We start from the raw sequence: 11,447 nt of genomic DNA on the forward strand, positions 1-11,447 counted from the left end.
AAAGTCATCCCACCTAATGGAGGCACTAAAATCAGGCAGTGAGCTGCTCAGGATTTCCCTGGAGTCAATGAAGAGGAGAAGGACTTCCACAGGGCAGTTCAAATGGCTGGCTTTTCCTCTGGGCTTGCTACTGACTCTTGACACAGCACTGAGAGATTCCCCACAGCAAAGAAAAACCTATCTTGAGTATCTCTGGGCTTTGGCCAGAAGTTTGGGTGGGATGATGCAGGCCTAAAATACCCAGCTCTACACTTTTCCCACATGGACTGTTGTGTTTGGTTTTTTTTCCAAGGCACCCAGCACTGTGAAGTAGAGACTGCTTCCAAACCACAGAAGGGAATGGGAACAATGAGTTCTCAGCACCCTCAAAATGACACGCCATTTACTTTATATCAGTTTCATTTAGAAAAGCTTGCAGTGCTCCAAATGAGATCTCCCACTGGGCATGTTGGTTGGACAGTTCTGATGACTAATAAATGCAGTATTTTATTGTTACCAGAAAGTTCCTAATTACAGCTGTCATCACTGAAAATTAACACATTCAGGTTCTACTGCACATTATGATAAAGCTTTCTTTCTAAGCATGGGAAATATTTTTTTAAGTAATTTGCTACCAAATGTGGCAACATGTAAGACTGGCCATCAGTCTACTTCTCTGAATCTTCTGTTTCACAAAAAAAAAACATTGCCAAATAGATTATCTCCCAATAACATGAAGCTTTCAGGTATTCCACGTTTGATGTCATTTTTCTTTCTTGTGGCTACCTCAGAATATCCCAAAGAAAGAAGAAATATGATTAATAAAGTCCTTGGAATACAGGCATATTATTGGCCAAGAGAATTTTTGGAGGTAAATAAGCAATTTTGTTTTTACACTCAAACATGAATTTTGGTAGAACCAGTTTGTTTCCATGAATTAATTTTTGCTCCTTAAAGTTGACTTTTATATATACTTACCCACTGAGTAGTACATAATATATAAGTAATCCCATTAATTTGAATCTCACCATTTGTTTCATAGAATAGAATCATAGAATCGTTTAGGTTGGAAGAGACCTTGAAGATCATCAAGTCCAACTGTTCACATAACACTGCTAAGTCCACCACTAAATCGTGTCCCTAAGCGCCGCATCTACGCGTCTTTTAAAATACCTCCAGGGATGTAGGTATGTGCCTCCCCTTCCCTGGACAGCCTGTTACAATGCTTGACAACCCTTTCGGTGAAGAAATGTTTCCTGATATTAAATCTAAACCTCCCCTGGTGCAACTGAAAGCCATTTCCTATTGCTTGTTACCTGGGAAAAGAGACCAACACTCAGCTCGCTACAACCTCCTTTCAGGTAGTTGTAGAGAGCAATAAGGTCTCCCTGAGCCTCCTTTTCTCCAGGCTAAACAACCCCAATTCCCTCAGCCCCTCCTCACAGGACTTGTGCTCTGGACCCTTCACCAGCTTCATTGTCCTTCTTTAGACACGCTCCAGCACCTCAATGTCTTTCTTGTAGTGAGGGGCCCAAAACTGAACACAGTATTCAAGATGTGGCCTCACCAGTGCTGAGTACAGAGGATCAATCACTTCCCTAGTCCTGCTGAATACACTATTTCTGATACAAATCAGGATGCCATTGGCCTTCTTGGCCACCTGGGCACACTGCTGACTCCAAAGCAAAAAGGAGCACTTAGAATAGTTAACAGCCTCTGGGTCTAGACAAGAAATCCAGGTTCAAGCTGAATGCCAAGCAGGAGGCTAGTGGCCGGTTTTGGATGAAGCTTTCTCACAGTTTCCTTTTAGCCTGGGTCTACCTTGAAAAACGAACAATTTACTGAAAAGCCATTCCTTACACAGCCCTGTTAGTAATGCTCATACAAGCAAAATGGTAAATTCCAAATCTAATTACCTGCTTTTATTTGTGAAAATTAACAGGACTTCATCATGCATTTCCTGGTTGCTCTTAACATCCAAATATTATGCGGACTTTAAGGTCACATGTTACATTACAAAATGCCCAGTGAGACATAACCATAAATAAAATGGAATTTTTACTATTTCTTGTAATAGTTCAACCAGGGGATATTGGTTTCTTAACATGACAAAATTTTACACACGCTATGGCCACCTCCATCTTTATATTGATATAAATTTGTCTCATAGAATATTACAACAGCTCTTTAGAGTCTTTCCAAAACCCAGTATCTTCTGTACAATGACTGGTCCTCCTCAAAACCTAGATTTGTTACGCGTTTAAAATCCAAGTGAGCACTTGCAATGTTATTTCTGCAAAATACAGAAGTCAACATAGAGCACAGAGAATGCCATAGACAAATAAATTATCAAAACCATGGTAAAATTAAACTTTAAAGTAGACTATAAAATGGCTACAGATACACCAGAAAAATTGCTCATGACTTCTGAATCCAGCTCATATTCGTACACTTCTGTTATAGCTGGTGACAGCAGAGACACGTTGAAGGGAGAGGGAAGTGAAGTGAAGCTTCTTTATTTAAGTGTAGTGGTGCCATCCATATTTGCAGAGAAAAGAAAAAAAAAAAAAAAAACCAAATCTAAGTTTGGATACTGGCTGACCAGAATTATTCTGGTTAACTTTCAACTCCAACTTGTAGATATGTGTTAGCTTCTTATAGTGTACTACTATTCAACATTCATTCTAAATTTTTACGGTATTCTGCTTAGGTAATGGTCAGAAAAAAAGAAAGAGTGGATCATGTAAAACTCACTTGTTACTGTACTAACAATTGTTGCTACTATGGTGACGGAGGGATAAGTATATGAAACACTCATCTATATAGCCATCCTGAACGGATACTGAGTCCGTCAATACTGTAAGTTCAGCAAGCTGCCTAACAGAAATGTCCCAAGCAAGACATGATGATAACATTTCATATAACTCCTCTTTGGCAATACTTAGACGCTGCAATTAAATACCAAACAGTGTCACGTGTGCTAGTCAGTTACTGCAAGAAAATGTGATGAACTGTTTGTTTTGAACTATTTGTATAAACATATTGCAGAAATGAAACCCAAGCTTAAACAATGGGGAAAGTTATCCGGTATTAAAATAAACAGTTCTAGGAAAATCTCTGAAAATGTTTACCAAGTCATCTTCTTCTGAGTAGTTTCTGCGCAGCACGTTTTGCCATGTCCCTGATTTGCCAACCAATCCCAGCTACATGGACTATATGCAAATGCTAATGGACAAGGCTGGGACTTGTTAGCCTGTAATTGCCTCTCCAAAAAAGCGCATTTTTATCTACAATCAAGCTTGTAGGTCATCAAAGAAGCGTTTTTGTTTTTAAGCATAAAAAAATCACCTTCTAAAAAAAAAATACTTGTTTTACTTCTAGAAATCTACTAGTTTAGATATCAAGCAAAAAAATTCTTAAAGTACTATAGAGTTAAGGAAATGATGATTCTTACAAACTTTCTTAATAAATACTCCTTCAATATTGCAGGCTAGCGTTTGTGCTGAGAAAATAATTCACCCTGCCAAACATTGCCTATGCACAATTTTAATGAAAGTTATAAATATTACCTGAAGTAATAAACATATTTCCTTTATGTAAGTCAGAATGTATCTCAAATTCTGAAATATAAACATTATTTCTTATTATAACTATTCATTTCCAGTCAGAGACCTATAACCATTAATTATCCTTTACTTTGTTCACAGCAGGTGCATTGTAAAATGCTGTTTAGTGTAGCACTCGTTACATCTGATGTTAAAAATCTACGGTGGAAAATAAATGCAGAGTATAAAAATGAGATCCAAGATACCTACATAATGTATTCATTATACTTAAGCATGATGCTTGTTTTGAAAGGAAATGAGTTATGGCTGAGATGCTTTGTAATGGCAACAGCAGCAAAGCAAACTCGGTATTCAGAGATGCTATAACGAAGCTGCATCAGCCTCATTTGTTAAGAGTGAGCAGTACTCCATCACACGGAGAGACGGGTCCTTTCATTCCAGGGAAAACTGACATATGGGCATACGTGCACAACCCCAGTTTTATGTAAACCCCTGGGAGCAGAGGGTTGGGGGCTGGGAAGGAAAGGAGGAGGGGGAGGGTTCTGCCCACAGCCAGTTTTACAATCGCTGCAGAAGAAAACAGTCCTCAAATATAAATCCCTTTCATTGGGCTTCCTACCTGTTTAATCACTTCCCTCCAAAGTGTGAGAGGACTAACCCTAGCTCAGACATTCACACTCCAGAGACTCATATTTCTTCACGTTCAGTTCACAGTGAAACAGTGATCTTAGTTCAGTCTCTAGTGGACAAATACAGAATAAGTCAAGTCTTAGAAGCATGATTCAGCAGGCAATTTTCTCAAGTAAAATCATGTGTGCATAAACACAGATTTCCTCTCTTCAGTGCTTGCCTCAGCCTCCCAAGGTATAGAAAAATAATTTCTTAAGAAATGCTTTCCTCTACAAAAGACATCCCTTCATTTCCAGCCTTATATTCCCCAAAGCAGACCAAAATATTAAAAAAAATGAGGAAAGTAGTCTAAAAAAGATATGCATGGTTATATTTTGGTTTGTAGTCACATGCTTACTGGATAGAATCTCTTCTCTCTTGCTAGAACCAGATATACAAAGAGCACAATTAATTTCCCAAGAGATCAGGAAATCCTCTGAAGATTTTAGTACAGTTAGAGGGATGGGGTGGTTGTACATGCTTTTTAACAAATATCTGTCTTGTATATTGTCTGGATGAAACAAAACCTGTAAACAATAAATATGCTAAAAGCAACAAATATGCTAATACAAAGTTTTAGCCCACCTAGTAGAGTCTTCATGAGGTTTTCATTTACGTTTATTCTTAATATGAACTTGTGATACAGTTAAATCTTGTATCTCTGAAATGGGTAATTAAAGCAGTTTTCTTGTGCCATCTTACATGACTAGTTGCATCACTCGATTGCTCAATTTTCTAAGTTTTGCCAGATCAAAATGCCAATGTAAAAATGAGAATGAGAATATTATAGATAACTACATACAAAGACTGTTTATTTATTTTTACTTGTCAGCTATCCCAAGGCATTTTCATTACCAAGACATGGACAAGCTCCTGCGAGGTATGTCATTTTACACAAGTGAGTAACCCTGTTAAGGTGAATGGGACTGCTCATATGAGTGAAATTATTCATGTTTTTAAGTCTTTTCAGGCCTAAACCTCAGCTCATATATAAAATAGTGAAAAGTTCATTAGAAGTTCAGAGCTGTTGCACAATTTCTTAAAAATAATTACTTCTGCTAAGTTACTCCAACACCTCCAAGCCCATTTTTCCCTTTCTATGAAAAAATGCACATATACACACAGAAATTAAAACAGGCTGTTTCAAGTCCAGTGTAATCTACACAGTTAAAAAGTTTTACCGGGATGTTTTAGGAGTGTGAATGCCTATATGCTTTCTTCTTTCTTTCCAGCAATTACCTGGGTAGAATAGTATTACAGGATCTATTTATGGGGGAACATTTATATTCTTAACCCCATGCCTTTAAATGCTGATTTTTTTTTAAATTCTCTCTTTTGCTGTCAGAGTAGCAGGTATCCTGCATGGTACCTGATCCGAAGCTGTGAATAGTAAGTAGAGTATATAAGAATACTTATGAAGTTCTGTCATTAGAGTATATGGAGGATTTTAGTGTTCTCTGACTCACAAACATCTATAGTCTCTTGAGACAGAGATTTAAGAAGTTGCATCTTTGAGTAAAGTGAAGAAAATTCTGCTCCCAAGAGCAATGTCACTAAAAAGAGTGCACTCTGGCTGAAACATTTCTCCCCTACACAGTCACAAACTAGATCAAGTATTATTATCTCCATTCTCATAGAAACTACTGAAAACTTGGAACAGTGTAAGCATCACCAGAAAAATCCATTTAGTGAGAAACGAGAAAAAGAAACACTTACTTTTTGCAGCCACTGAGTGTAATTTTCCATCACATGTTCCAGATGTTGCAGTTTCTGGGAAGAGAAATCCTGTTCCACGTGAGGAGCATCTCTCTGAAGAGCATTTGTGTTGTACTGGTCTGTCGTGCTTTCACGACAGTTCCCGTCCTGTTCTGGCAGAATGAAAGTATAGGTGCACTGCCCGTGCTGGATCCGGTTAAATCTTCTCCCACTGGCTTCTGGACCCCGACGCTGGTTATTACAGCCTATATGAGCAAGAATCGCTGCCAGGAAAGCAAAGGAAAGGAAAACTGACATGTTATTATTACTTTCCTTTCCTAATTCAGGAAAAACTTTTTCTTCCTCTTTCTTTAAATTTGTTCTTAATTTGCCTTAAAGTCTTAGGAAAAAGGACTGGAGAAGCACACTTTAGCAATCACGCTTGGATAAACTGTTGTTTTAATTTAATTTCACTATGAGGATAGCTTCCTCAGTTAAAATTGGGAATATTTATTGCATAGTAGTTAAGATTTATTGTTTCCTCTCTGTTACAGTCCAGCATGTAGCCTGCTTTAGTCAGCTGCATATGCATATCCCAGTCTCTTTCCCCTACACTATCTGCTGCAGAACTGCTATTTTCTCTCAGACTTCAGTGAGTTTTATTAAGGTTGCACTTTCAAGCCAAGCTGGAAGCAAGCAGCCTTTCACAAGATGACTTGACAGGAATGCGTGTACGAGCGCGCCCCTGTGCTAAGGACGGCTGGTGGCTCCGTACAGAGGGATCATCTTACAAACTGGCTGGATGCATGACCTCAATCCCGCACGGCTTCCCAGCCCCTATTGCGTATGACTGCTAAGGGCTTTCGACGAATTCACGGAAGTTTAATAAGTCAGGCAGTCCACCTTAATACGCTTCATATGTTCACACTGACCTATTAAAATGTAGATAAAGTGTAGAAGTTTGTTGTAATCCCACTGTAAATATACAAAGCCCTGAAATGAAAAATACTTTCAGTTTTGAGCTGCACAGTATCTATTAAAGAATTCTAACTCCGGCGAATGACACTTACGGGAAAAAAAGTTACATTTAACCCTCACTTTAGATTTAGTAGCTTTAGCTGCTTCTCTAAGACAATTGAGTTTCTTTAGCAGAGTTTGAAGGGTTTTTTTTTACAACATATCATGAAATTAAGGCTGCCAAATAGTAATGGGAAACGGCAGTTCAGAAGGATAATAATTTTCTATGTTTGGCATCTAAACTAAGGTAACCAATTACAAACCAGTGAGGGATGATGGCTGAACTATTCCAGATTGTCTTCTGTACCACTGCATAGTTATCACACACAAAATATTTCTTCCAGTTTGCAAGTCTGTATGGGCTATACAGGCACCTCTCATTATTTATAGAAACTTTCTCGGGGGCAACTTCCTCAGAAAAAGATTGTGGTAACTATTTAAGAAACTATCTTACACTTAAATAATGCCTTTGGTATTTGCTAGAGAAAAATAAAAAATGTACAGATTAGAAACTGGACTGGAATGTTCCTGAAATTTAGAGGAATTTGGATCTGAGTTTCTGCTTTAGTATTTGTTGTTATTATGTAAATACCAGTCAACACCTGTGCAGACCACTTTGCACAATATTTGCCATGAAAGTAAGTAGTCTTCTAAGTTGAAATAAAGCATCACTAAAAAAAACAACCTGTAAGGCTTTTACCCACAAGGAAACCTACCTGCAAGAATACTGAACGCAAACACCTTCAGTGATCACGCAATTGCCACCTGTATCGCAGCTTCATTTCAAAAAAACTGCCTGGAATATTTAGCCAGGCATCTGATCTGCTCCTGAGGAAGCTATTCTTACTCAAATCTGGAGGTGAAGGATTTTCATCTGGCATCTGGAAAGAAACCACTGCGTTTGAACCAACAAGAAATATCCCCTACAATAATATAGAGAAATAAGAAAGTCTTATCTTGCTTTAAAATGTCTGAATGTTTGATACAGAAAGAGGAAAAAAGGAACGAATTCAAAGCAAAGAGCAAAGCATGAACGCTACTGTTGCTTTCAGCAAAATCAGAATATGTTTCTACCTCTGAACTGCTCAGACCACCTTTGCACTCTGTTTTGTCTTTTTCTGCCTCTGAAAACCAACTTCTTATAGCTTGCTTTCTTGCTTACATGTATAACTTCTCATAATGCTCCACCATCACCAGAACTAGTTCTGCTGTGGTTTGTTACACTGTCTTTGCAGTTATTGTGAAATGTAATTGCAAGATATTTACTCACGTAAGATTCCAGAGTTTCAGTCAGGAAGAAGACTGAAGGATCACGCGCAGAGCTGAAGGGTTAGCACAAAAACAGCTATTCCCTGTGAGACACAGCAAAAATATCAGAGCATAAACATGGTAAGAATATATGCTTTTTATGAAAGTAAAAAGAGAACATTATGAAAAGGCCTCAGAGCAGCTAAATAGTGGATAGCAAAGGCGGGTGTACAAAAGCTTCCTGGATTTTTAGTTCATATTTTAAAATGCTGTTGTTTACACAAATGCCTCATTCACTTTCTGCAGACTATTTAACAGATTTTCTCTCATGGAAACATGAAAAAGTGAGATTGTAAACTTATAGTTTATGTTTTTCAGCTGAAAAAAGACTTCACAGAAGAGCAGGTTCACTTAGTGGCAGGCTTAGTTCCCTGCCACAGCACCTGCGCCTCAAAGCCAAATTCATCCCTGATCCCAGGCCCCAAACTGATGGGTCACAGAGAGCACATAATGAGCAGGTGCCACAGTGGGCAGATGTGGCAGAGCCATGCAGCAGCCAGAACGTCTCCTTCCAGCATACTGCACTATACATTTCCTTACTAGATGCCCTGGTTTTAGCTAGGACAGAGTTAGCTCTTCTTTTTAGCAGCTAGAAGAGCTCCGTGTTTCAGTTTTACTCAGAGGCTCGCTCTGAGAAGAATGTTGAACTCGTTTGTATATGTTTATCCTTGTACATATCCATACATATATATATTGGTAGCGGTAGCAGTAAATTGTTCTTATCTCAAACCATGGGTCTCTTTTCTTTTTTTCCTCTTTGATTCTCTCCCTCATCCCTGGGAGTGGGAGAGGGTGAGAGAGGGACTGTGTAGGGTTTAGTTGCTGGAGCGGCCTAACCCATGACACTAGAGAGAATCAAGTCCCCTCACTCACTCAGTGACCACCTACTGCCACACCTGTGTTGTCAGAGTAGTGCATCTGAACCCAGCCACGTTGGGTATCACAAAGAGATGAGGAAGGGCTGGCAGGAGCCTGGGGGAAGCCCAGGAGCCGTCCTGCCACTCCCAGTTTGAAGCCTTTCTAACCCAAGGGGAGGCAGAGAAAGGGATTCATGAATTGTGCTGGGATGCACTTAAATTTTTGCAAAGATCCAGAGTGACTGCTGAAATGGCATCAGCTCTTTCAGCTACATTTCACTCAGCAAGCTTTGGGGTTGCTCTTGCTAACACCAGAGCCTGAGCCAGCCACCAAGGTCCCTAACTAGAAGCACAGGCATTCCCAATCCTGTGACACAGGGATCACCAAGGTCAGCTTGCTATTCCCCCAAACGCATAGCAAAGCAATTTTGAGAAGGACATTGAACCAGCCAGGCCAGGTTCAGTTTATGCTTTTCCATGGCGCACTCATGGTCCCGTGCATACACAGGCAGAAGGGCAACAACGAATGCAGAGAAAAGCTTGTTTCCAGATCTACAGCCACTTAATTCCACAGTGTAGTTTTCTGAGAAATTCTGTTTTATCTAGGGAAGACAGGTTCAGAAATAAGAAGAGTTTTTATTTTCTAAAATTCCCTATTCCTATTAAAATATTTGCTTTTTCTTTCCAAAAACAAACCAACCAACCAACTAGTCAAACAAAATGTCTTGTCCCAAGAGTTTCAATGGTTTGGGGTCTTCTACCTGATTTGATAAATGTACAGTTTATTATGCCAGTACCACACAATCTGTGTGACCTGTCCCAGCTTTTTGAGACCTGAAAATTTCAGTGAGGTGGAAAAAAGCAGTACTCAAAGTTCAGCAAAGTCACTGTGGGTATTTCTGCAGGATCTTACATTATATACTATAGAAGATATAAGCTGAATTACTTGTCCAGGATTGCACAGAAAGTCAGTGGCTCAGCCAGAAACTGAGTAGGGGCATGGATGTGTTTAAGCCTCTTTATTTTCCTAAGACCGCTTCCTCTGACCCAATGACTAGTTTCATATTCCCTGAAGTCCTTCTTTTGTGTAACAGGGAAGGGATGGATCCAGAGGCTTCCTTCCCAGACCATACAAAGTCTTATATACATTGTTGATTTAGTAGCTATACAAAATTCTGTAGCTCATTATATAATCAATCCTACAAGGCAAAATAAATGGGAATTCAATATCCAGATAAAGGTTACGTTCACAGGATATCAGATCCCACATATATAGCATTAAAATAATTTAGTGGCTTTTGTCACAGAATCATATGCATACTCAGAGTTCAAATGCAAATTCTAGGAAACGAAAATCTATTTCTGTTTCTTTACATTTTGGCTGCAATACGTGTTACTGCTGCAGATGAGTTGCAATAAGGTTGCATCATGTCACACACTGTAACTGGAGTTACTCCAACTCAACTTCCTTGGTGTGTAAGGGAAGTCACTGCAGAACAGCCCCTAAGTACAGGTATAAGCAGCAGGCTTTTACCTCTAGGTAAACCAATGTTATACAGTAGGACACAAAATATTTATTCTCAATGTAGCGCATTCCAAAGAACCTCATTCTAAATATATAAATTTGAATTAATAAGATGGGATCTTCAGTCCCAAAAGACTGATTATCTGCTCATGATTCTCCCGTGGTTTCAGCGGACATGGTCTCAATTTACTGTAGTGCTGAGACCAGAATGCGACGCAGGAAGTTTGCCTGACCGTACAGAATCCAGACGGTGCTGAGAGCAGATGAAGAGGACGACTGACTTACCATGCAATAACACTTTTCTCCTGCGTGTATGCTTTCTTTTTTTACTCTCCTGGGAACAAGCATGTAGTCATCTCAGATGAATTACTCCTCAGGACTGAAGTTTGTATATTTATATGTGCATATTTAAGTTATGATCCCACGTAGTGTTGCTTGCCAGGTCCTTCCTTCAAAGGAATACGATGATGAGTGCTGAGTCACACTGCAGCCCAGCCTGGCTCTCCTGGCATTTGATTTCACACCTGGGAACGAGTAAACAGCTGGGAACATTAACAGAGCAGCAAAACACAGCAGCTCTTAGAAGAACATGGTGGTTTACCACAGAAACATCTGAGCTACTGGTTATGCCATACGACCTGTCTGAGTTTTGTCTCACACAGAGGCTGTGAGGCTTCTCAGGGCAAAAGCTTTATCAGACTCTTTCCAGACATGTTGGCAGCCAAGACAGCTAGGTGTTTCCTGAAAACTTATTGTCATGTGGTTGGGAACATGGGAAAATCAAGTTGCTTCTATGCTCATAACAAATCTTTGATCTTATATATGCAGAGA

General features: G+C 39.3%; 1 protein-coding gene across 1 annotated transcript in view; it reads right to left on the reverse strand.

The window, feature by feature from the left end:
• Positions 1 to 6,227, reverse strand: part of ANGPT1 (angiopoietin 1) — a 176,352-nt gene extending 170,125 nt beyond the window's left edge. Inside the window, exon 1 of the mRNA XM_086609513.1 lies at positions 5,931 to 6,227. Within this exon, the coding sequence (XP_086465639.1) occupies positions 5,931 to 6,227 (297 nt within the window). The remainder of the gene's footprint in view (positions 1 to 5,930) is intronic.
• Between the last annotated feature and the right edge of the window lie 5,220 nt (positions 6,228 to 11,447).

Source organism: Tauraco erythrolophus, chromosome 3 (assembly GCF_009769465.1).
Source record: "Tauraco erythrolophus isolate bTauEry1 chromosome 3, bTauEry1.pri, whole genome shotgun sequence".
NCBI classification, from domain to species: Eukaryota; Metazoa; Chordata; class Aves; order Musophagiformes; family Musophagidae; genus Tauraco; species Tauraco erythrolophus.